This window comes from Rhincodon typus, chromosome 35 (assembly GCF_021869965.1).
Source record: "Rhincodon typus isolate 14 chromosome 35, sRhiTyp1.1, whole genome shotgun sequence".
NCBI lineage: Eukaryota > Metazoa > Chordata > Chondrichthyes > Orectolobiformes > Rhincodontidae > Rhincodon > Rhincodon typus.
Genome location: NC_063366.1, coordinates 21,257,075 through 21,284,632, shown reverse-complemented (window position 1 = coordinate 21,284,632; position 27,558 = coordinate 21,257,075). Strand labels below are relative to the sequence as shown.

General features: G+C 41.0%; 1 protein-coding gene across 1 annotated transcript in view; it reads left to right on the top strand.

Annotated features, from left to right (window-relative positions):
- LOC109937671 (butyrophilin subfamily 1 member A1-like) overlaps positions 1–24,444 on the top strand; it is a 26,260-nt gene extending 1,816 nt beyond the window's left edge. The window contains exons 3-9 of the mRNA XM_020536176.2: positions 3,230–3,577; positions 4,500–4,784; positions 10,072–10,191; positions 10,315–10,347; positions 16,109–16,135; positions 20,510–20,536; positions 23,337–24,444. Coding sequence (XP_020391765.2) covers positions 3,230–3,577; positions 4,500–4,784; positions 10,072–10,191; positions 10,315–10,347; positions 16,109–16,135; positions 20,510–20,536; positions 23,337–23,860 — 1,364 coding nt within the window. The 3' untranslated portion in view covers positions 23,861–24,444. The remainder of the gene's footprint in view (positions 1–3,229; positions 3,578–4,499; positions 4,785–10,071; positions 10,192–10,314; positions 10,348–16,108; positions 16,136–20,509; positions 20,537–23,336) is intronic.
- The last annotated feature ends 3,114 nt before the right edge of the window (positions 24,445–27,558 follow it).

The window sequence follows — 27,558 nt, the reverse complement described above, 5'->3', positions numbered from 1 at the left end:
CCAAGCAGCAGGAAGGCTGACGTTTCAGGCCTAGGCCCTTCAGAAGAAGGGTCCTCTGATGCTGCTTGGCCTGCTGTGTTCATCCAGCTCTACACCTTGTTATCTCAGATTCTCCAGCATCTGCAGTTCCTACTATCTTGGAAAAGCTTCCAACAGTTTGAGACTGGAGGTTCAACAGCAGTTCAGGAGTAATCTACATTATAAATTTCTTTTAGAGGTATTACGAATGTTCAGAGTATGGCTTCTGATTGCAATGAAGTAATAAGATTACAGGAACTATCCCATTTAAAGATTTCATATTTTACCTGAAGAGAGAGGGAGGAGTGGTGAGGGATATGGGTGAGAATATTACGGTTCTATGCAATGAAAATGCTAGTATTAAGCTAAAGGTCACTCATAGAGCTTAAAGTCACAGGCTCGAAGGGCTGATAGGTGTGTTTTATGCTTCATGTTGAGAACTACTCCCACTGTATCAATCACAGATAAGGCCATCTACGTCCTTGTATCACTCTCTACCCACATCTCCCTTTCACATCCTGACCTCTGTCTGATTCTGCCAGCAGATAAATTCTATCCCCTAATTCATCAACAACTCCACTTTCAATATCCCATCTGTCAAACATTTGGCCTGCCCTTTATCAAGGCATTTCTAATAATGGCCTTTCCCGTAAAATAGCTCTCCGTGGTGATTTCAGACAGACAAATGAGCATGTGACACCGAGTCGAAGGTCCTTCAGGCTCAGTTGATTTTTGGCTTAGTGTACATTCCTATATAACACAGACTCATTCATCACGAGCTGCTGCTGTGGATGAACATTAACAGGAACTATTGCATTTCCCTCTGGTCCTTCATCACAATGGCACATTCCAAAAGAAGATGTTTAATAGTTTCCTCATCATCACAGCTGTCTTGAGGGCAGTGTGTGGTGGTGTGGAGAGTCTGAGTGAGCATGAACAATATCACTACCAACCAAGTTAGGTCTTGTTGCTTGTTTGGAAGTTCCGGCATTGAGACAAAAAACCAAATGACTTTGATAGTTTGCTCATTGAACCATCTGACAGGATCAACCCACCATCACCATGTGGGTCTCTAGAACATTCAATGCTGACCACATTGCCTCATGGACTTGTTTTTGCATACAAACCTTTCCGCAAGAGATAGATGATATATTTAAGCTGAAATACTTAGAGTGTTCAGTGGCAGTGTGGCCAGACCCATCATCCCCAACACAGTTGTGCTGAAGTATATGTGTGTGTGTGAGAGACCCTGTAAACCTCATAGATGTTATATGATTGTCGGTACATGAAGAACCTTCATGGTAAACAAGGCAACCATTTACTATATCACTGTAATTACAGACATGGTCTGGAATTTGAGCTAAAAAGATGATGTGCTTATAATACAAATTCAATTTGATTTAATCACTCACTGTAAATCATTGATTATAGAGATATACTTAATGTTATGCAGTACAGAACAGCTAGATTGTTTAGTCTGATGTGCTTCTGAGGTGGCATGGGCTAAATAGTTTTCCAATAAGACAAGAATATCCTCAGGAGGAGTTATGTTTGGGTGTGAGCTGAATGTGGGAGAGTGAGGGATCCAGACCGGGGCCAGAGTCTGGACACGTTTCCCAGCTATAAGTGGTTAGGCCCTGCAAAGCTGCAATTATGTCTCTATCCAAAGATGCCACAGAAAGAAACTGGAGCAGGCACAGGTAAACAGCCTGAGCAGGAGGACAGGAACCAAAAGATCCCGATCCTGTGGGAGAGACTGGGAATCAGTCCCTGTTCCATCAAAATATGCCAGGAATCAGTCCTTGTCCCTTCAGGAGAATCATTCCCTGTTTCACCAGGACAGGTTGAGAATCATTCCCTGTCCTATCAGGAGGGGCAGGGGAACATATCCTGTCCCGTCAAGAAAGATTGGGAATCAATCTTTCCCACTCCACTAGCACAGGTTTTGGGCTGAATCATCTGTCACCACGACAAATTGGAATATTTTATTGGCATCACCAGGACAGACTGGAACATTGATATAAATCAACAGCAGCAGCAGGTCCCTCGAGACTTACCAACTGCTGTGTTGAAAATTAAGGTTGTGCCTAGCTGCACTATTGAAGAAGTTTCACTATGTGCAAACAGCTTTGAAACAAACACAGCTAGAAAGTAAACTAAATCGGGGATTACTGTATCTGCCTGTTTGCTATGAGCAATGACATTGGAGATCTGATGCTTACAGATTTGCTGTACTCTTCTGAGACATGCTCATATCCTATTGTTGCCAAGTTGCCTTCTTTCCCAATTTCACGTGTGCTTTGGCTTTAATTCTGTACTGTCTCATTCCTGGTAATCAATAACTGAATGCAACAAAGAACAAAGAACAAAGAAGATCCCCCCATAACATTGAAATATTCTAGAAAACTTTATTTTATAGTCTAGTTTACACAATGTAGAGATACAGTCAGGGACATAGTATTTCTGAGCAGATATTAACTGTATTCATTCCCAGGATGTGGCTGAAACAGGCTAGGCCAGCATTTATTGCTCATTCTTAATTGTCCATGAGAAGATTGAGGTCAGCTACCTGATGATCCACATCAGTTCATGTGGTGCAGGAGTGAACATCTCTGTAACAAGTATTTGCAGCTTAAGCAACTTCTCTTAGGAGCTAAGAAACTGGAATCTGAGCCGTAGACATTGCATTCTAACAGGGGAGGGGGAAAGTTATGTGGACATTGCTTAAGAAGGCAGTCAGATCTCCTAAATTAGGTAATTCAAACTTGGTGACAACAAGGTGCAGGGCTGGATGAACACAGCAGGCCAAGCAGCATCATAGGAGCAGAAAGGCTGATGTTTCGGAATTCAAACTTGGTGTCTGATGTGTGCAAACAAGAACTTTAAGAAATGTATCTTTGTTCAGTGATACTGAAATAATGATGCCCTTTCTTATCCCCCTTCTCTCTCATCTACAAAGAAAGTATGAATTAAGAAAATGAGAATTATTTATTTCAAAGATTTAATGTTTAGTACTAGAACAGAAATATTTATTCACCAAATGCCTAACATGTTTTGCAGAACAAGTATTTATAAAATAAGCATTTTATTCCAACAGAAAAAAATGTATTTAATATTTACTTCAGATTAATTGTTTGAGAAGGGATGCTATTGGTAAAGTTCATTTTTTAAATTTAATATTTAAACATCTGAAGTTTGAATAATTCCACAGGTAAATTCACAGTTACTGGACCAGCACACCCTGTTGTAGCCATTGTGGGTGAAGATGTTACATTGGGATGTCAGGTTATGCCAAGTTTACCCGTCAACAACATGGTGGTGCGATGGCTTAAATCAGACCTTGGTTCAGCTGTACACACATACAGAAATGGAGAAGATGACACTGCTGCTCAGGATTCTGACTATAGAGGAAGGACTGAACTGTTTAAAGATGAGCTGCCCAAAGGAAACATTTCCCTTAAAGTAAAAAATACAAGAGTATTTGATGACGGCAAATACAGATGTTCAGTTGATGATGAAACAGATTTTGAAGAAACTGTGATAGAATTGAAAGTGGGAGGTGAGTGAACTGATTTTCATCGAAAATAACTGGGAAAACAACATTTTTAAAACAATTTTTTGATCAAACATATTACAACAAAATTTCACATCACAACATCAAAGAATGTGATCACTGATAACTACACTTTATTTTAAAGATATTAAAAGTATGGCAAACACAGTTACTTATACTGTAACCTGAGCTCCAATTTCTTTCTATAACCATCTAATGTACACCCCTAACAAACTCAAGTCAGATACTAATAAAAAAATTGAAACATTAACCAGTTGGCCAGGATACTGCTTCAGGGATGAGATTTCTTGGAATTACTGCTTATTTTTGATAAGGTTTTCCCTTCAAATCTCCTCCAAACGTTCTACACTGTAATTCTCTGTACAATAAAGCATCACTAGTATCTTAAGTTTAGTCATTTTGGATCAGAGGTCTCTGATTCTAATGTTCCTTAACTCTTGAGTCTTATATCTATGATCTCTCTTGCTGTCTCCCCTTTTCTGGCCAGCTTGGCTATTCCAAAATTCAACTCCCTGTGAGTGGAGTCCTTCAGTTATTAATTACAAAACTATTTTAGCCGACATTTTGCCTGAATTTTGATTGAAAGAAATTTCTCTGCAGCTAGTTTGATCCAAATCTAAAGCCAAAATGCTTGGACACAGAGTCACAACCAGTAACCTACTCAGCCATATAATAACCTTCTGGGTGACCTGTTTCTTTTGTTTGTCCCTGTACAACTTAATCACATATTTGGTTCTTGAAAGTAAATATTTCTTACTTTCAGACAAATCTAATTCTTAAAGGAACCATTGCCCAAACATAGTATATATGTTTCCACCAAAGGATATGGTATATCACAAATATTTTCTGTGGTTTACACATTGTTAACAAACAGTTTTTTTTAAAAAATATGTTTATTTCTTTGTAGGTTTGGGGCGTAAGCACTGGATCCAGATAGATGGATATAAGAATCAAGGAATTCAGCTTGTGTGCGAATCTAATGGATGGTTCCCAAAGCCAGGGCTACAGTGGACCAGTGCAGCTGGACAAAATTTAACAGCAGAGTCTGAAATAAGTTACCACCAGGACTCCAAAGGACTGGTTACTGTGCAGAGCACTGTATCTGTAACACAAGATTCAACAAACAGCTTCAAGTGTCTCATACAGAACAACCTATTGAAAAAAGAACAAGAAGCAACTATCCAGATATCGGGTCTGTAAATTATAAAATGGACTCAGTTAAAGGGATTAATGATTGATTTACAGTTCCAATAGCATCATAAATCAAATTATGACTAAGATATTATCCTGTTGATAACAAGGTGTACAGCTGGATGAACACAGCAGGCCAAGCAGCATCAGAGAAGCAGGAAGGCTGACGTTTCGGACCTAGACCCTTCATCAGAAATGGGGGAGGGGAAGGGGGTTCTTAAATAAATAGGGAGAGAGGGGGAGGCGGATAGAAGATGGATAGAGGAGAAGATAGGTGGAGGGGAGACAGACAGATCAAAGAGGCGGGGATGGAGCCAGTAAAGGTGAGTGTAGGTGGGGAGGTAGGGAGGAGATAGGTCAGTCCAGGGAGGACGGACAGGTCAAGGGGACGGGATGAGGTTAGCAGGTAGGAGATGGGGGTGCGGCTTGAGGTGGGAGGAGGGGATAGGTGGGAGGAAGAACAGGTTAGGGAGGCGGGGATGAGCTGGGCTGGTTTTGGGATGCGGTAGGGGGAGGGGAGATTTTGAAGCTTGTGAACTCCACATTGATACCATTGGGCTGCAGGGTTCCCAACTTCACCTGGACCATCTCTAATACCTCTCTCACCTTCCTGGACCTCTCTGTCTCCATCTCGGGCAACCACCTAGAAACCGATATCCATTTCAAGCCCACCGACTCCCACAGCTACCTAGAATAAATCTCCTCCCACCCACCTTCCTGCAAAAATGCCATCCCCTATTCCCAATTCCTTCGCCTCCGCCGCATCTGCTCCCAGGATGAGGCATTCCACTCCCGTACATCTCAGATGTCCTCGTCTTTCAAGGACCGCAACTTCCCCCCGTTGGTGGTCAAGAATGCCCTCCACCGTGTCTCCCACATTTCCCGCAACTCATCCCTCACACCCCGTCCCCGCAATAACAACCAAAAAAGAATCCCCCTCGTCCTCACGTACCACCCCACCAACCTCCGGATCCAACGCATCATCCTCCGACACTTCCGCCATCTGCAATCCGACTCCACCACCAAAGACATTTTTCCCTCCCCACCCTTATCTACTTTCCGGAGGGACCACTCTCTCCGTGACTCCTTTGTCTGCTCCACACTCCCCTCCAGCCCCACCACACCCGACACTTTTCCCTGCAACCGCAGGAAGTGCTACACCTGCCCCCACACCTCCTCCCTCACCCCCATCCCAGGCCCCAAGAAGACTTTCCACATCAAGCAGATGTTCACCTGCACATCTGCTAATGTGGTATACTGCATCCGCTGTACCCGTTGTGGCCTCCTCTACATCGGGGAAACCAAGCGGAGGCTTGGGGACTGCTTTGCAGAACACCTACGCTTGGTTCGCAATAAACAACTGCACCTCCCAGTCGCGAACCATTTCAACGCCCCCTCCCATTCCTCAGACGACATGTCCATCCTAGGCCTCCTGCAGTGCCACAACGATGCCACCCGAAGGTTGCAGGAACAGCAACTCATATTCCGCTTGGGAACCCTGCAGCCCAATGGTATCAATGTGGATTTCACAAGCTTCAAAATCTCCCCTCCCCCTACCGCATCCCAAAACCAGCCAGCTCATCCCCGCCTCCCTAGCCTGTTCTTCCTCCCACCTCAAGCCGCACCCACATCTCCTACCTACTAACCTCATTCTGCCCCCTTGACCTGTCCGTCCTCCCTGGACTGACCTATCTCCTCCCTACCTCCCCACCTACACTCGCCTTTACTGGCTCCATCCCCGCCTCTTTGACCTGTCTGTTTCCTCTCCACCTATCTTCTCCTCTATCCATCTTCTATCCGCCTCCCCCTCTCTCCCTATTTATTTCAGACCCCCCTTCCCCTCCCCCATTTCTGATGAAGGGTCTAGGCCTGAAACGTCAGCCTTCCTGCTCCTATGATGCTGCTTGGCCTGCTGTGTTCATCCAGCTCTACACCTTATTATCTCAGATTCTCCAGCATCTGCAGTTCCTACTATCTCTGATACAATATTATCCTGTTGTATTTAATTAAGAATGATCTTTCAAATTATTTAAATTCAATGGAAGATATTTACATAAACACAGTGACTGTGAAATTGGAAATATTATTACTTGCCAAACAAATAGTTTTGAAGTACAAAACCGATGAGATGCATTCTTGAATTGCTGCAGTCCATTTGGTGTTGGTACACCCACAATGTTGTTAGGGAGGGAGTTCCAGGATTTTGACCCTGCAACAATAAAGAAACAGCAATATATTTCCAAGTCAGGATAGTGAATAGCTTGAAGGGAACTTGCGACTGGTGTTCCTATATATCTCTTGCCTTTATCCTTCTGGATGGTAGTGATTGTAGATTTGGAAGATGCATGACTAGCTTAGTTTTTGGCTAATAGTAACCCCTAGGATATTGATAGAGAGGGATTCAGTGATGGTAAAGCAACTGAATGTCAATTGGTAATTGTTAGATTCTCTCTTGTTGGAGATAGTCATTGCCTTGCATTTGTCTGGTGTGCATGTTCCTTGCCACTTCTCAGCCCAAGCCTGGATATTGTCCAGATGGTGCTGCATTTGGACATGTATCTGAGGTGTTGCAAATGATGCTGAACACTGTGTAATCATCAGCGAATATCCACACTACTGACCTGCAGGTCATTAATGAAGGAATTGAGGATGATGGTTGAGCTGAGGATACTACCCTGAGGAACTCCTGCAGAGATGTCCTGCAGCTGAGATGACTGACCTCCCAACAGCCACAACCATCTTCCTTTCTGCTAGATATGACTCCAGCCAGCAGAGTTTTTCCCCGGATACCAACTTTGGTCGTGCCCCTTGATGCCACATTTGGTCAAATGCAGCCTTTATAGCAAGAGCAGTCACTCTCACATCACCCCTGGTATTCAGTTCTTTTGTCCATGTTTGAACCAAGGCTATAATGAGATCAGATGCTGATTGAATCTGGTCAAACCCAAACTGGATGTCATTGAACAGGTTATTGCTAACCAAGTGCTGATTGATGTCATTTTGATTCTACCCTTCCATCACTTTATTGATTATTGAGGATAGACTGATGGGTAGTAATTGGTTATGTTTAAATTGTCCTGCTTTTTGTGTACAGGACATGTCTAAGCAATTTTGCACTTTGACAGGTAGACACCAGCATTGTAGCTGGAATAGCTTGGTTAAGGATGTGGTAGATTCTGGACCATATGTCTTCAGTACTATTGCTAAAATATTGTCAGGCCCCATTGCCGTTGCAGTATCCAGTGCCCCAGACATTTCTTGAAATTGCATGGAGTGAATCATATTGATTGAATATTGGCATCTGTGATGCTGGAGACCTCTGGAAGAGGCTGAGATGAATTATCCCCTTTGCAATTCTAGCTGAAGATTGTTGCGAATGCTTCAGCCTTATTGTTTGCACCGTGATGCTAGGCTCCCTGAGGATTGAGGATGGGGATATTTGTGGAGCTTCCTCCTCCAGTGAGTTGTTTAATTATGCACCACTATTCATCACTGATGTGTCAGGATTTCAGAAATTAGACCTGATGAAGAGTCATTGGACTTGAAACATTGATTCTGCTTTCTCCCCAGAGATGCGGTCAGACCTTAAGAGTTTCACAGCAATTTCTATTTTTGTTTTAGATCTGATCTGTTGGTTTTGGGATTGCTTAACTCTGTCTATTGCTTGCTGCTATGCTGTTTGACACTCAAGTCTCCTTGTTTTGTAGCTTCACTTAATTTTTAGATGTGCCTGCTGCTGCTCCTGTTCTGCCCTTTTGCACTCTTCATTGAACCAGGGTTGATCCACTTGCTTAATGGTAATGCAAGGCCATGAGGTATCAGATTATGTTGGATTATGACTCTATTGCTTCTGATGGCCCATTGTGCCTTATGGGTACCCAACTAAGTTGTTGGATTTGTTCGAAGTCTATCCCATTTAGCATGGTGATAGTGCCACACAATAGGATGTAAGGTATCTTCAATATAAAGTCAGGATAGATGGTGTATGACAGATAGTGTAAGAGGAAATGTTTCAGACATTTAGTGCCTTGGAATGATTTCAGAAGTTCTAGTGGAAACTGCAGACACTATGGGCTTCAGCTAAATCTACCACAGGAAATAAAGTAGTGCTGAAAGATTTAAATGGATATAAATGAGGGAGAGTAAACCTTAGGCTAGGAATGACAATAAATTTTATCAATAAACTCAATAAAGATTAAAGGAACAAGGAAAGAAGTCTGCAAAAAAATGCTGTGGAGGAGGAAAAGAGAATAAAAGTAGAGAGTAATATGTGATATACAGAAATTGACAAGAGAAGGTCTTTAGGAGGTCCCTCAATGCATGGCCCAATCAGTAGATGATATGGATCTTACAAACTGACCATACATGCTACAGCAATTCTTCCTCTGAGAGGCAGTGAGAAAAATAAAAATGGATAAATTCATCTCTGATTCCCTAAGGGAATCAAACAGGGTTTCAGAGAACAAGGAATTGTTCAAGGTTTCAGTGTGTGAATAAAAATTGAAAGAATTTCAGACATCTAGAGCTGTTAATTAGAATATAAATATGTTGTAAATTATTGAATTATGGGAAAGAAATTTGAATTAATTTAAGAAGTCTTGAAGTAAAAGAAAGACCTTGGCTGGAAGTTTTTAATGCCCTATCATTTGCTTGTGCGACATTTCCTTCACTAGAAGTCATTAATAAGATGAGCTTTTATGGCAAACTGACAGTTTTGTTTAAAAGTTTAATTCTTAGACAAGCTCTTGGTTGAATGCCTAGCTGTCGAAATCCCTGTGCCGGAGATTGACAAGATGAAGACAGCTGGAAACTCTCCTGTCATTGAGCAAACCAGGCCTCTGTTGCTTCAGCCCCAGCTATCATTAATTTGCTACAATTCCTATCTGGAATGTGTTGGAGTGCTCCTGTCTGGAGCAACTCCTCCAAGCTCCAGGTTGATTTGAATAATTTATCTTTTAGGACCCCTTCACATTCCCTGTTCAGGATTCCCTGACTTGGTTGAGTTTGACTTTCTGAATTAAAATTACAGTCTCGTTACAATAATACGTTGCAATTCTGATTCGTGTGTTTCAAGAAGCCAACAATGGGAAACTGAATTGGCTGTAAATTAAGAAGCCTGTGTAGAAATTATGTTTGATGGGAAGCTGCTTCATTCGGTGGAAATGAAAACACAATTTGGGTGTGGCCATAAACTTTTAACTTTGGTGACATCAAACATTTTAAAAGAATGGTTACTGTGGAATATATTTGAATTTATAGTATCTAATTGATTGCCATTTACTTTGCAGCTGAATTTTTCCCATCTGTTTCGGGCTGGTTGGTTTTTTTATCTCTGATGCTCATTCTTCTAATAATAACTTTTATTGCTGGGATCATTTGGATTGTGAGAAAATACAGACACATCAAAGGTATGGCCTCAGTCTAAGTGACAACATTGAATACAGATGTAAGATTTAAGATGAAAACAGAACTATTTATTCTATTAGAAAGTAAAAGCTTGACTGATTATTGAATTTATTGGATTTTTTCAGAACTTGAACGTGACAAATCTATCAAAAAATATGGTAAGGATTTAAATATTTGAAATATATACAAAATGGTAGTGAATGTTGAGTTTCAGTACATGTAGCAATGATCCAGCTTTACTTTTGAATAATGACAATTAAACTGACTTGTTAAGTATTATTTTCAACATGGTGAGCCAATACCTTTTTCATAATCTTCCATTGTTTGTAGAACCACAATAGGGAGCATGAAGCAACATCAAGGCTGGTGAAAGAACAGGGATAATTCAGTGTCAGTCAAGTTACCAATTTAGATGAGCCTTTTATCTATAGTATGCTTTTTGATTAACGTTATCTTACAGCTCTTCACTAGTATCTCCAAAATAACGTTTCATAATTAATTATAAGGTGAAGATGCCCATTTGATCCTTTTTGCCAACATTTGGGCTTGATGCCAATTTAGCAGAGTTGGGGATCACTGCCTACCACATTCTCAACTTACAAATCAGTGATCATTAATGTTGGAACAGTACTCACAATTAACATGGACAGAAGCACTGAGATTGACATGCTATTTATAGCACTGACTAAACTGGATGAACCCTGAAGGAACCAATTCGAGGGAATAAACAACTTAAATGTTGTCCTCATCAACAAATATGCATTCATGATAACAGTAGTGAGCATAACCATTGGCCATTCCTTAAGAATGAAAGGTCCTACCTACAGATTTTCCATGCTATAGTGTAGCAGTGCCATCATGCTATATGAGACAGGTTAGAGATAGTATAGCAGATCAAACTGGACTATATGAGGTGTTTTGAATTGTCAGTAGCAACTTAACTGTTGACTTCCATAAGCTATACCATTGTAGTATTATACGTGCTCATTTCACCATCATCATTAAATTGGTGATGAATATTGATTCAGTAGGGATTGTAGCAAGCTGTACCAGGTATTGCATGAAGTATACCATGTAATGCTGCATGAGCAACAAGGGGTACATGCATCCTAAACATGTGGAAATTTGTCCCTGTCTCAACCATCTTCAGCATTATCAATAACCTTCTCCCCATTAGAAGGTGAGATATCAGCATGCTTGTTTATTTTTGCACAATATTCAATCCCATTTTCAACTCCTCAGATGCTGAAGTGGTCAACGTGCATATGCAGCCTGACCTGGCCAGCATTCAGGCTTGGATTGATGAACAGCAACATAAGGCAATGGCCATCTCCAAAGAAATAGAACCTAATAATCTCCATTTGACATTCTTTCTATTCTTCCATGGGCTGTAGATGTCATTGGGTGGCTTGTTAGTGCCATTCTAGAGAGCTGTAAAAATAAACCAGTCCCTGTGGGTCTGAAGACACACGTAAGTAACACCAGATAATAACAGTAGATTTTCTTCCTGAAAGGACGTAGGTAAACAGAATGGACTTTTATAGCACAGATGAAAGCTGTTGTGGTCACCATTATTGAAACTAGCTTTATACACCAAATTATTAATTTAATTTAAATTCCATCAGTTGCCATGATGTGATTTGAACTGTGTCCCCTAAGAATTAGCTTGAGTCTTTGGATCACTAGTCCTGTAACATTACAACAATGTCACTATCTTCCCTTTGGTATTACCATCCCAGAATCTCCACTTGCAACACCCTGGAGGTTACCATTGATCAGAAACTGAACTGGGGATTGGCCATAAAAGTACCATGGCTACAAAAGCAGGTCAGAAGCTTGGAATTTGTCAGTGAGCAACTCATCTCCTGACTGTCCAAAGCATGTCCACCATTTACAAGCACAAGTCAAGGGTTTACTGGAATAAGTTCCTTTTATTCAGATGGGGTTGGTTCCAACAATGCTCGAGAAGCTCAACAGTATCCAAGACAAAGTAGTCTGCTTAATGGTCACCCAACCACCACCTTAAATAGTTGCAGCAATGTACACCATCCACAAGACGCACTGTAGCAACTCACCAAGTATTTGACAGCATCTTTCAGACTCATAACCTCTATCACTTTGGAGGTCTAAAACAGCAAATATGTGGGAATACCAACACCTGAAAGTTCCCCTCTAAGCCGCATACCACCCTGACTTGGAATTATGTCACTGTTCCTTCGCGGTCACTGGATTAGAAATCAGTATTGTGCTTGCACCTATACCAACTGGCCTACAGCAGTTTAGGAAGGCAGCTCTCCCTCACTTTCTCAAGGGCAGCTGCAGAGGGGCAACAGAAAACCATGAGACCATAAGATATAGGAGTAGAATTAGGCCATTCAGTACATTGAGTCTGCTGCATGAGTCAATCACAGCTGATATGTTTCTCAACCCCATTCTCCTGCCTTCTCCCTGTAACCTTCAATCCCCTCACTAATGAAGAACCTATCTATCTCTGTCTTACATACACTCAATGACTTGGGCTCCACAACCTTCTCCGACAGTGAGTTCCACAGATTCACTGTGCTCTGACTGAAGAAATTCCTCCTCATCTCATTTCTAAAGGGTTGTCCCATCACTCTGACGCTGTACCTTGGGTCCTAATCTCTCCTACTAGTGGAAACATCTTCTCCACGTCCACTGTATCCAGGCCTCTCAGTATTCTGTAAGTTTTAATGAGATCCTCCCTCATCCTTTTAAACTCCACTTGGTACAGACCCACCATCCTCAAACGCTCCTCATATGACAAACCCTTCTTCATCATCATCATCATAGAATCCCTACAGTGTGGGAACAGGCCCTTCGGCCCAACAAGTCCACACCAACCCTCAGAGCATCCCACCCAGACCCATCCCCCATAACTCACCTAATCTAGACATCCCTGAACACTATGGGTAATTTAGCATGGCCAATCCACCTAGCCTGCACATCTTTGAACTGTGGGAGGAAACCCACGCAGACACAGAGAGAATGTGCATACAGACAGTCTCCCGAGAGTTGAATTGAGCCCAGGTTCCTGTTGCTGTGAGGCAGCAGTGCTAACCACTAAGCCACCATGCTGCTCCAAACAAAGGCTGACACAATCAGCAAGTACTCATTTTTACACGCTCACAACTCCTAAGAGAAGTAGTTTCTGATCTGCTGTCTCATTTTTGACAACTGCTTGTGAACACCTCAGGATCATTCTTGTAAACCTCCTCTGCACCCCATCCAAAGCCAGCACATCCTCCATTCCATATGGGGCCCAAAATTCCTCTCAATATTCCAAATGCCGTCTGACCAAAGCCTCATACATCCTTAACAGTACATCCTTGCTCTTGTATTTCTAGCCCTCTTGAAATGAACGCTAACATTGCATTTGCCTTCCTAATGCCAACTGAACTTGCATGTTAACCTTCAGAGAATCCTGAACTAGTACTCCTAACTCCATTTGTGGTTCAGATTTCCGAAGCCTTTCCTATTTACAAAATAGAGTCTATGCCTCTATTCCTCCTACTAAAGTGTATAACCTCACATTTTCCCACATTGAATTCCATCTGCCAATTCTTTGCCCATTCTCCTAGCCTGTCCAAGACCTTCTGCAGCCTCTCTGCTTCCTCAATATTACCTATCCTTCCACCTATCTTTGTGTCATTTGTAAACTTAACAACAATGTCCTCAATTTCTGACCTAGCCAGCCACACACACATACCATGAACAAATGGAGAAAAAAATGTATGCTTTTAAAAAGTAATAACTTCTTCAGAGGTTCACCCAAGATAGAAACTATTGGTTATTATCAAAGCAACAATATTAAATAGTTAAAATAATAACTGTCGGATGAACAGAAAGTCTACTGATTGTTAAAGTACTTGTTTCGTACATGTTAATAACATTGAATACAAAACTCTAGAAAAAGTGCAGCTCGTAATTTAAATTACTGAATTTAATTGTGCACTCAATTAATGTTCCAAAAATTATAAACAGAATGAGGCACATTATTTACACTCCTCAGGATTTCATTAATAAGAAACACTTGAGAAAATGTTCAACATCTTACTTCTTCAAGTTTAAGTAAATACTTCTAACCAGATGAAAACAGCAAGAACTGGAAACAAGTTGACCATTCTCTGCTTGAAGCATTAAGGTCAGATAGATTCAATTCTGGAGATAAAATATCTTTGACAGTGATGGACTGTTACTGGCAAAGTATACAATCTGAAAATGTAATGCCTTAGTGTCCTGACTCCATTTCTCACACCATCCAATTAAGTAGGTTTTCATTCAGAATATCAAATGAACAGCAATATATTAGTGTGATTACACACTGTTGACATTAGTGCGTGTAAGGACTTTGATGGGAATTTGCAAGGTATTTCTGGAATGTTGAATGGGAAGACTGGCAAAATAGCATGGAAATGCATCAGGTGACACGCTTGATGGCTTTCTATCATCATGCCTTTCTGCCAGCTAGTAGTAGGAAAGGTGGCAGATTGAGTGACTTAAATCAATAATTGAGGGCCTTTTCTTGTCTCCACTAGCATTTTACCAGCACCAGAACGGCCCTTTAATGTATGGGGACAGAGCCAAATAAATTCTTGCAGTCTCACTGCTGGTTCCAGTGCGGAAGGTGTGTGGGTGTGGTTTTCATTTGTGGGGTATTTTGGCTCATGGAGGGACTTCACTTTGACAATTATTGCTCCTGCAGCATTGGTGCTGCCTGCCCTAACCAACATGACCCATCTCGAACCAGGGAGTGTCACTTTGACCCAACCACACCTCTGGTCGTGAAGGTGCATATCCATTAATATATCCCCTTTTCTAGGTACAGCCTAAGGCTGCTGCATCCAGTGCTGATGCCCTGATTGAGCTGTCAGTTCCCAGGGGTGAGTGTCATTCAATGGCACAACTGCCTGTAAAATGCTGCCAGGTCTTGCTGCCTTCCAAAGTGTGACTGCCTCCCCTGCTTTTAGCCTTGGTGGCATGTCTCCTGTTGCTATTGAATAATTCCAGCTATTGCACAATTTGGTAATAAGCCATCCAGCAATTAAGGCCTTGGTTATACCCTAAATGTGTGCTGAATCATTTGAAATTACAACCGGGAAGGGGAAAGGAACAACTAGGATTCCCACTTTGAATGTTGAATGTTATCCTCTGAACCCTGATGCTCCTCGTGGTTGAATGACCACCCAATGCTTATTGTCTTAACTTGGAAATGGCGAATGACCAGATGAGCAAAACCCTATTAAAGCTGCCCAGTAATATCAGCATTCCTGGCCTGTAAGGGGAGAAAAACAGGCATAAAAACTGAAAGAAAAATGTTATGTTAATAGGTTTTGCAATTGCTTCAAAGTATAAAATAACAGCGCTTTGTGAAGATTGTGAAAAGAACAACTCTTGTGTGTATGGTACTTTTAATGACTTCAGGATTTTTCAAAGCACTTTTCAAACAATGTGTTTATAAAATGGATTAGCTGTTGCAATGTGGGGAACACAGGAACCAATTTGTGCATAGCAATGTCTCACAAACAGTAAGGAAACGCATGAGCAAGTAAATGTTATTGTGATGGTGGTTGAAGGACACTGGGAGAGCTCCCTCACTTTTCTTCAAAATGGTGCCATATGATCTTTTTTGTCCACTTGAGAGACAGACCGTGGTTTAACACTTGACTGGAAAGGTGGTACCTCTGACTGCGCAGCACTGAGAGTCTCAGTTAGGTTGTGCACTCAGGACTTTGGAGTAGGGCCCACAATCTCTTGTTCAGGAGGTGAAAGAGATTAACCCGAAACAATGCTAACACATTGAAATTTTAAGGTTCAAATCAAAAAGGGAGTGCTTGTCAATATTTTAATGTTTGTGACAAACAAATTAATAAGGTATATTTATCTTCTCTCCTTTTGTAGACCAGTGGAAATCTCTTATTGAATCAGGTATGTTGTATATTAATGCACTGAGTAATTTGTGGCATTAGCCATAGTCAACAATGTCTTTGCTACAGTAGAAATCTGATGAGAAACAGAGGGATTAATTTTCAATCAAGTTGCCATTTAGATCAAAAGTGGGTAGGAACAGTTTGCTGTCATCAGTTGTCATGCCAATTCTCTGCTATGGTTTTGATCATGAGCTATTTTCAAAGAGACCAGATTGGGATTGGATCAGCTGCCCGCTGGCAACCAGAGGCTAGCTAACAACTGACAAATTACTTTAACTATCGTTTAAGTTGAATTCGCATTCCCAAGGGTTCCAGTTGGCAACACAGGAAGCCCACATTGGTCTGGAACATATCAATGTGATAGTGGGGCAATGGAGGTCCCATTGTTCATTTCACCTACATTCATAATGTCACCAAACTGCGGCTAATTCTTCTTTGAAATAATATTTGAAAAATTAAGTTAACTCACTGGCTGCTCCCTCACTGGGTGTCAATCTGTGCATGCTGAAGGGTCTCAGGTTTCAACACCTTGCCCAGGAATATGAGCCTGTTCACTGTTATTGAATTGGCATCCCACTTCAAAATATGAATAGGTATGCCTTTGTGACCAGCTGAAATAGGACATTGATAGAAATACCCTGAACTCTTTAGCTCAGTTATGTTTTGCTCCCAAAGTTACTGTAGGTGCCAACAGATGACCCAAGTGACAGAAACAGCGTCTGGGACCTGTTTGAACTCTTCAGCCAAAAGGCAATTTCCTTAACCATTGAGATCTAAGGATTGAGAAAAAAATTCAAAACACTGAGAAGATGGGTAAATTCAACGGGATAAATTAAATGTCAAATGATGTACAATAAAGAGAAGGGAAGAATAATTGGGGAAGAATAATTGGAAAAGAGAGATGGAAAGGCTAGAAAGAAAGCAATTTAAATGATTGTCATTTTAAAATCTCCCTGAAAAATTCAAAACCCAAAGGATCAAGACTAATAGTTACTTTTCCCTGCTAGACAGGTTGATTATAGTCATTAAAAATGATTACATTGTTTAAAAGGTACTGATAAAGATAAGACCTAACTTCCTGTAGAAATTGTAATGGTCAAATACAGCATTAAGTTTAAAGGAGAGATTTAATAGAGATTCAAAAGATAAGGGATATTGAAGGATATTGTGTCTCCTGTTTGGAGTGATGTTCATCAAAGGAGAAAGATTTAAGATAATTACCAAAAGAACCAAAGGGAAGTTGTGGAACTTTTTTCTCTGTTTTTAATCATTCATTGTGATCTAGACATTTCTAAAAGGAAAAAGGAAAAAAGACAATGTTGTCGAGGAGAATACTGAGATACAGGCTATTAGACGAGATGGGATTGAGGTGCATAAGGAGGAGGTGTTAGCAATTCTGGAAAGATAAGTCCCCTGGGCCGGATGAGATTTATTCTAGGATTCTCTGGGAAGCTAGGGAGGAGATTGCAGAGCCTTTGGCTTTGATCTTTATGTCATCATTATCTACAGGAATAGTGCCAGAAGACTGGAGGATAGCAAATGTTGTCCTTTTGTTCAAGAAGGGGAGTAGAGACAACCCTGGTAATTATAGACCAGTGAGCCTTACTTCGGTTGTGGGTAAAGTGTTGGAAAGGATTATAAGAGATAGGATTTATAATCATCTAGAAAGGAATAATTTGATTAGGGATAGTCAACATGGTTTTGTGAAGGGTAGGTCGTGCCTCACAAACCTTATTGAGTTCTTTGAGAAGGTGGTTGATGTGGTGTATATGGACTTCAGTAAAGCGTTTGATAAGGTTCCCCATGGTAGGCTATTGCAGAAAATATGGAGGCATGGGATTGAGGGTGATTTAGCGGTTTGGATCAGAAATTGGCTAGCTGTAAGAAGACAAAGGGTGGTGGTGGTTGATAGGAAATGTTCATCCTGGAGTTCAGTTACTAGTGGTGTACCGCAAGGATCTGTTTTGGGGCCACTGCTGTTTGTCATTTTTATAAATGACCTGGATGAGGGCGTAGAAGGATGGGTTAGTAAATTTGCGGATGACACTAAAGTCAGTGGAGTTGTGGATAGTGCGGAAGGATGTTGCAGGTTACAGAGGGACATAGATAAGCTGCAGAGCTGGGCTGAGAGGTGGCAAATGGAGTTTAATGCGGAAAAGTGTGAGGTGATTCACTTTGGAAGGAGTAACAGGAATGCAGAGTACTGGGCTAATGGTAAGATTCTTGGTAGTGTGGATGAGCAGAGAGATCTCGGTGTCCATGTGCATAGATCCCTGAAAGTTGCCACCCAGGTTGATAGGGTTGTTAAGAAGGCGTACGGTGTGTTAGGTGTTAATGGTAGTGGGATTGAGTTTCGGAGCCATGAGGTCATGTTGCAGCTGTACAAAACTCTGGTGCGGCTGCACTTGGAGTATTGCATACAGTTCTGGTTGCCGCATTATAGGAAGGATTTGGAAGCATTGGAAAGGATGCAGAGGAGATTTACCAGGATGTTGCCTGGTATGGAGGGAAGGTCTTATGAGGAAAGGCTGAGGGACTTGAGGCTGTTTTCGTTAGAGAAAAGAAGGTTAAGAGGTGACTTAATAGAGACATACAAGATGATCAGAGGATTGGATAGGGTGGACAGTGGTGAAGGCTAGCATGAGGGGACATAGCTTTAAATTGAGGGACAGATATCAGAGGTAGGTTCTTTACTCAGAGAGTAGTAAGGACGTGGAATGCCCTGCCTGCAACAGTAGTAGACTTGCCAACTTTAAGGGCATTTAAATGGTCATTGGATAAACATACGGATGATAATGGAATAGTGTAGGTTAGATGGGCTTCAGATTGGTTTCACAGGTTGGCGCAACATCGAGGGCCGAAGGGCCTGTACTGCGCTGTAATGTTCAATGTTCTATTTTCTAAAAGGGTGAATGTTCTATTTTCTAAAAGGGTGAATAGCAACAGATTCTGTTGTAACTTCTGTAAGATAGCTGGATATACACCTGAGAAAGAAAAGGTCTATTGGGAAAGATTGGGCAGTGGGATATTGTAAACCTCTACGAGGCAGCTGGCACAGTTATGGTCAGCCGAATGGCTTCCTTCTATGTTGTAACGTTCTTTCAAATACTTCCTTTTTCACAGTCTGAATATAAGTCTTGCATTGAAGATGATTTAATGTATTTACAATTAGTGTAATTAATTTAATTTTTTTACAACTGCCCACACCTGTATGTTTGAAATCATTCTGTGTGAGATGTGTACAATATAAGACCTGTTCCACTCAGAGTGCCTAATCAATTCTCACCAGCAGGAAATAGCATGGAAATTCCTGGTGTATGGTTCAATTACAGAAACTTAAAATGTGCTGAACCACTTGCCCCAGGACCAGGTCTTGGCAGGCTTGGATGCCATGTTGTATCATATTTGAGCTAAAGGGAGAGGTGGAATTCTGCTGGGGCTTTTTCCCCTGGAGTGCTGAAAAGTCTTTTTCCCAGGGTAGGAGAATACAAAACGAGGGGGCATAGGTGTAAAGTGAGAGGAGAAAGATTTAAAAGGGATCTGAGGGGCAATTGTTTCACATAGCAGGTGGAATTAGCTGCAGGAGGAAGTGGTAAAAGTGGGTACAATTAGAACATTTAAAAGGCATCTGGATGGGCAAATGAATTGGAAGGGTTTGGAGGGATATTGGTCAAATGTGGGCAAATGGGACTCGAACAGTTTAGGATATCTAAACTTGGCCTAAAGGATCTGTTTCAGTGCTGTATGCTCCTATGACTTTATATTGGAAGCAAAATCTGGGGGATTTCAAGACTAGGGGGCACATTTTTAAGGTGAGAGGAGAGAGATTTAAAAAAGACATGGGTGGTTTGCATGTGGAATGAATTTCCTGAGGAAATGGTGGATGTGGCTACAGTTACGTTGTTTAAAAGATACTTAGATAAGTACATGAATAGGAAACGTGTGGAGGGAATATGGGCCAGGAGCGAGGAGGTGGGCCTAGTTTAGTTTGGGATTATGTTCAGCATGGACTTGTCGAAACGAAGGGTCTGTTTCCATGCTGTATGGCTTTATGTTGGAAGCAACTTCTTAAGACCTCTGACTGATGTTAACAGCTCACACAGAAACAGGTCTGAAAAAGCATCTACCCCAGTTGCAATGTAATTTCAAAACAGTCTTAAAAAGAGACATCAAAACAATGTAAAAAGATTGTGCTCCAAATTCCCTTGCCTATTCAGACTGTGGCAATATTGTATTACTTAGGGTCTCAGTCATATCCAGACTGTGTTTCCCAATTTATAGCCATTAGTTAAAAATGCATGGGAATTCATTTCTGTTGAGTTATTTACATGGTGCTTTCCTCAAATTTAGTGGGTTTGTTTTCTGATTTCAGATTGGACAAACATTTCAGAGTGCAAGGGTAAGATCTTCAAGTTAATCTAATAAATATTTTTGTGAATTTGAATATAACCGATCACATTGCTTGATCATAATCACCATAGTTGTGAAATTGTCTTTGCAGAGACCCCCTCTCCTCTGTCTCCAACTTGTTTGGATATATTAGGGTAATTTTCTGGATTCGTGTTGCTGACTAAGAGTGTCAAACGCCAGCAGTACATTATAGGAATTTGCAGGATCACTGCCCACAATTTTCCATAGATCATTTGGAATGGATGACAAATCGAGAGCAGTGTGCATGTAGTTAACCAATTTGCATAGCTGCAGAACAAGCCAAACTTCTCAGAAAACCAGCTCATAACTGTGCAGAATTAATTTCTTTTATGGAAATCAAGGTCATCCACAACAGTAGCCTTTGCCCCTTTCATCCCTGATTCCTGTCATCTTCCTGTTTCAGTTTCCATCCAAACTGCATTCTGCAGTTTCTCCCGTCTCCCAGTCAACCTACATTACACTACATCAGCTCCACCAATGCCCTGTTGAAAGTTTTCTTCTTTGCCCCATGTGTATCTTTTTCTGTGGTGTTTTCCTCATCCGCAGGGCTCAAAATAATTATTTCTTAGCGAGGCCTTTTTCTATGAAATAAAGCAGCTTGTTTAATTTTCTTGAACATTGCTTTTTGATTTTTGCAAGCACCTGTTTTCATTTCCATGAACTATTTGCTAAATAGGTGATCTCATCTGGATGCTGAATGTTGAAATCATTAAAATTGAACCTAATTGCCATTGAAATCGTTGTCTCTTCCTCCATCAACATGACAACAATAGACATTTTGAATAGGTGCCCTGGTTCCCAATGCTGCTAAGGAATAAACAGCAGACAATATGTCAGATGAAGCAATTCTGTCACTTAAATATCATTATGATAAATACATATGTGACTGTAATTAAAAAAAAGGGGGACTTGCTGTAAAAGTGCTGTTCCACCATAACCAAGTGAAGAATGGCTGACAAATCCTGGCCATTTTAACCCCGAATGATATTTCCCCAATATTTATTGAATACGGTTGTGCAACATCAATCAAAGCAACCTCCGGTCTTGTCAACAGATCAGAATTAATATTAGTCTATTTCTCTTTTCACACTGACCATAAGCCGTTGCAGAAGTTGTCCATTGAATCTGCTATGCCTTTCAATGAATTCATGATTGAACTGAAGATCCTCACCTTCACTTTCTTGCCTTTGTCCCATGATACTTGATTCCCTTAATGATTAAAAATGTCTATCTCAGTCTTGAATTTATCCCAGCCTATCCCAGCCTCCAGAGCTCTCTGCAGTAAAGCATTCCACTTAATCAGTATCCTCTAAAATATTGCTTCTCATCTCTGTTCTGAGTGACTGTCCTTACTCTCCGATCATGCCCTCTGGTCCTAGAATTTTCCACAAGGAGCCATAACTTTTCTGCATTTACACTGTCAAGACGCTTAGAATCTTGAATGTTTCAATAAAGCCACCTCTCATTCTTCTAAATTTCACTGAGTACAGACACAAACTACTAAAACTGTACTCATTAGGCAATTGCTCCATGCACAGGATCAACCTAATGACCAATCTCTTGACTGCCTCCAATGTCAGTATATCTTTCCTTTGGCAAGGGGACTAAATTTTTCAAAGTATTCCAGGTGTAACTCACCACTGACCACAAAGCAGATGATTTAAAATTTAAAGTAATTACCCGTGGTTTCTCTTTATTATTCCTAATCCTTTCCTTGTTGATCTACTTTCAATGGAAGGTCATAACAATAATGATTTCAAAGGATGCAAGTGGTGCTTTCAAATTAAATTGTTACTGAACTGTTAATTTTACTTACATTTACAGGAAAACATTTTAACTTCAGTTATGTATTCTGAAAATGCAATTCAAGCAACTGTAGCCTTCAGAATGACAAAATGATACTGAACAATCCTTTCCCTGGAAAAGCAGACAAATTACACCTCTGAAAGACTCCATCCTCTGATCCAGCTCCCTATCACTCATGGGCGAGCAGGAGCAAGCAAGAAGGCCACAAAGCAGATTAGAGCTGGATGGGTGATACAAGAGTGGAGCAACTCAGTTGGCAAATTAGTGAGAGGCCCAACATATGTGTGGAGGGGACAACAGCAAAGTTGCTGGAAAAACTCAGCAGGTCTGACAGCATCTTTGAAGGAATAATAGAGTTAACATTTGTGGTCCGGTTCTGAGGAAGGGTCTGAAACATTAACTGTTTTTTTCCTTCACAGATGCTGCCAGACCTGCTGAGTTTTTCCAGCAACTTTGTTTTTGTTCCTGATTTACAGCATCTGCAGTTCTTTCAGTTTTTAGATGTGTGGAATGGGTTAGGAGGGCAAGCTGGGGAGGGCTAGTAAGGTGGGAGGGAAAGGGAGGGAGGCAAACAAGAATCGGGGGGAAATTTAGGTTAGAAATGAGCAAAGTGTGTATTTGAAGGATACACCGAGCATGCACTGAAATGTAATTTTAGTTCCTTTAACCACTACAGACATTCCCTTTGGAACTCTCTGGTCAAATCTGTCCACTCTGACACTTCCCTCCAGACTTTTATAAAATACCCTCAATGGCATCCTATTCAAACACTTGTTATTCTGTATTTACTTCCTCTCTGTTAAGTTCTTTCAGGCCTCAGGTTCCAGTTAAGAGTCCTAAAGGGATATAACCTGTTGTTCACCAAATTGTGATTCTTTTCATTTGGTTGTTCAAACATTGATTAAAGCTAGCCTCAGAACCTTTCTTAATCATTCTCAATAACTTTGCAATTTTCCTTCCAGTCAATGTAAACCTGGATACGGAAACAGCAAACCCAAGCCTTGAAATATCTAAGGATATGAAAAATGTAAGATTAACCCGGAAAGCGACGAATGTCCATGACAGTGAAGACAGGTTTACAGTCTTGGAATCTGTGATGGGATCAGATGGATTCACATCAGGCTCACATTACTGGGAAGTGGAGGTTGTGGGGAATCGACACTGGTATGTGGGAGTGGCCAAGGAGTCTGTGCAACGGAAGACAGAAATCCAGTTGACACCAATGAATGGATTCTGGACAATTGGGAGGACTGAGGATCAATTTCAGTCAAATTCTGATGAAAAATCTAATATCACAGTGTATGAGATTCCCAAGAAGATTGGTGTTTATCTCAGTTATGATTCTGGGATAGTTTCATTTTATAGTGCCAATACCAAGTCTTACCTCTACTCTTTCACTGGGTGTAAATTCACAGAGAAAATTTATCCTTTCTTGACTACGGAGCACTGTAACAAATGGCTGAGAATCTGCTCAGTTCAGGATTAGTTCTTTTTAAAAGGTCCCTGACCTCATGCTTTCTTCAAGGCAGGTTCCAGGTTAACACAGTTAGCTAAAGGAACCCATCAAATGTGTAAATATGAAAGTCAATCTTGGATTCTAAGATAAGATTTACAGAAAATGTCAAAAGTGCTTTTGAGTGATTATGACAATTATTGTTAATAGGCTGAGAATCTCATGAAAAGAAACCAGTAACTTCAGAGAAAAAAATAATTTCTAGTAAGAGATTTTTTAAAACTTGTCTAACAATTATCTGTTGAATCTGTGAATGATGTTAGCAGCTTAGTTCAAAACTGAATAAATTCAGCTGTTTGTATTTTCCTTTCTATTTACTGTCATGGGTAATTTTCTAGATTTTTTAAAAATACACATGTATTTAAAAACTGAAGATATATTGTTTTGCCTTAAATATAAAAGCACTTTGCAATATGTTGGTCGCTTGGTGTGAAATTGTAACATTTGAGTGTGCAAGCAACGGGCCAAACTGCCTGTTTCCACACTGTAGGGATTCTATGATCATTAATATTTTGTCAGAGATTTATATATTTTTAATAAACCATATTAAAACATTATCTTAAATTTCAGATTTTTCACTGCATTTTCTAATCAACTTAACAACAATGCACACATAAGAAAGGCAAATAACCCTTTTAAAAACTACATGTTGCAAACATAAATTTCTTTCTTCTCCAGAGGTAACACAGTGTGGAGCTGGAGGAACAGAGCAGGCCAGGCAGCATCAGAGGAACAGGAAGTTGACATTTTGGGTCAGGACCCTTCTTCAGAAATGGGGAGGGGAGATCAGAAATAAATAGAGAGAAAAGGAGTGGGGCTGGGGAACGTAGGTGGGATGGTGATAGGTGAGTGCAGGTAGGCAGTGGTGAGGATTGGTCAGTGAGGTGGGAGGAGCAGATAGGTAGGAGAGAAGATGAACAGGTTGTGTCAGGTCAAGGAGGTGGGGATGAGAGTTTAAAACTGGTGAAATCCATGTTTAGGCCATTGGGCTGTAGGCGACTGCGGCTGAATAGGAGGTACTGCTCCACCAGTTTGTGGGTGGTATCGTGGTGACACTGGAGGAGGCCTAGGGAATGGGAGGGGCAGTTGAAAGGGTTGGTGACTGGAAGGTGTTGTTTGTCATGCACGCAGTACAGAAGGTCTACGAAACAGTCAACACCTTCTGGTCAAGAAACATTTTAACTCCCCCTCCCTGGGTGACATGTCCATCCTTGGCCTCCTCCTGTATCACAACGACGCCACTTGGAAACTGGAGGAGCAGCACCTCATATTCCACCTTGGGAGCCTACAGCTCAATGGTCTCAATAATGGACTTTACCAGTTTCAAATTCTCCCCAGCCTCATGGCATTCCAACCCTTCCTCTCATCCCCATCTCCTTGATCTGACACAACCTGTTCATCTTCTCTCCTACCTATCCGCTCCTCCCACCTCACTGACCAATCCTCCCCACTCCCTACCTGCACTCACCTATCACCATCCCACCTACCTTCCCCAGCCCCACCCCTCTATTTATTTCAGAGACTTTCGACTTTTCCCTCCACCCTTTCCGAAGAAGGGTCCCGACCCGAAACGTCAGTCTTCCTGCTCTTCTAATGCTGCCGGGCCTGCTGTGTTGATCCAGCTCCAGCATCTGCAAAGCTTGCTTTTCTTCCCCACTCCTTTCCCCAGTACGCACACGCGCCATTGCTCCAATCAGAGATTGACATTTTACCCGCTCGTGCGCTGACAGTTAGGGTTTGAACCTTCGGCGCCTCTGTCACGTGCAGCTTATCACGGATCCTCCAATCATAGATTGACATTTCCCCCCTCCCCGCCCCTTCACTTTCTCTCTGTCCCCCTCTCGTATCCCGCGCCCGCTCGCGCTCTGACGGTTTCGATTTGAAATCTCAGCTCGCGGCCGGTGCCCAGATTGAGCGGAGCTTTGATTTGGAGCGGCTGTGTACACTGGTTGCCCGGCAAAAAAAAAACGCTTCAAATTAGAGAATTTAAAAAGGGGGTTGAAGAATATACATATTAACATCTGAAGGGAAGATGGTTCGTTGGTTGTGTGACTGGACCCAAGCACCTTGTGAAGGACAATGAGGGAAGAGAACGGACACCTCATCGAAAAATCAGGATTGATCCATATAGCCGACAAGCTGTGCTTAATGTACTAACCTCTTAGAAATTTTCAAATCCAGCATGGGAGGAAATACTTCTTTAAGCAGGAGAAGTTTCCTTGCATGAAGTTTTCGTGATGCTGCTATGAGGCTTTTTTAAATGAAAAAGATTCTTAAAAATTGTGAATTCCAAAGTGGTATTAGTTGTAATAAGGTAATGGTTCTAAAATAGTTAAGCTTTGAACTTTACTGAACTCCAACCAATCTAATGATACGTCGGAGCCTTTGGGTGGAGAATCAGTTGAGTTTGGTGTGGTGTCCTAATGGCGATGCACATTGTCGTCTGTACCTCTTGTTAGTAATAATTAATATGTTTGTGTTAAAATAGCCTGTATATAGTTCCTGTTGTTTATGAAACAGCATCTTATCTGAGATAAGTGCCTCTTCTGCTGAGACACAGTCATGGCCTATCCTGACACCACTGACTACTTATTAGATTAGAAGTAGGAGGAATGGTGGTAGCACTCGACCCCACCCATTAGCTATTGGTATCCAGGCATTAGACTTGCCCAAATCGTACAAAATCCAGGCTTGGAGGCTGGAAAAATTAAAATGAAAATATGGACATTTCTGAAATCACAAACAGGTGTCATGAGCATCAGTTGCAAAATGGGGTCATAATTTTGCTTCATATTGAAGTCAGAAGTATGATGAAGAAATTTAAGAATCATGAGTTACAAGGCTGTGACCAGTAAAACATTTCAGAGGTGAGAAGTTTTTAAAAATTGGATATATTTTGATTTTGGAAAGAGTGCAGGCATGCATTTTTCTTTAAATCAGGTAAAATAGTGCAAATCATCTGAAGAAGAGACAAGAATACGAAGCCCCTGTTTTGTTCAAAAGGCTGAAGGCTTCCAGAAAGAAGCAAAAGAGGCTGGAATCCTCCATATTACTTCTTGATATTAGGAAGATTGAACAGAATTTACAATGTTTGAAATGATTAAAAGAATTTTGCTGCAGTGCAGAATTTTTATAGCTCGAAGCAATTTTTTAAAAGTGCATTACAAGAGAAGGGGGGAGAAGAAAACAAATGATGGTGTTATTTAAAGAATTTGATACAATTCAGCAGTGATGCATAACTAACAAAAACATAAAGTATGAGCTCTGAAAAAAAACAAGCAAACTTTATGGTAACTTAAAATGAAATGGAGTTCCTGAATGGAAGAAGGCAAACTTTTTGAACTTTTCAACAATATTGAAGCTATACTGGTTTAAAATCATAAGATTGATCAACACATTAAGAAGAAATGCTAAGGAATCCTAGTGATTAAAGATCAGATATAGTTCTAATAGCACACAAGATTGTTTTCTCCAGGGAATTCAGTTACCAAGATATGAAATTGCTCCAAAGTTAAATACCGAATCAGAAGCAGAAATTAATACTGTATTATATTCAATAATTTCTATAGCAGCTGATGTTATAAATTACCAAAAGTGAAACAAAATGTAGACCCTTTTGATGACAGGAAGGTTTTCAACAATCACTTTTAAGTTAATAACAATTCTTAAGT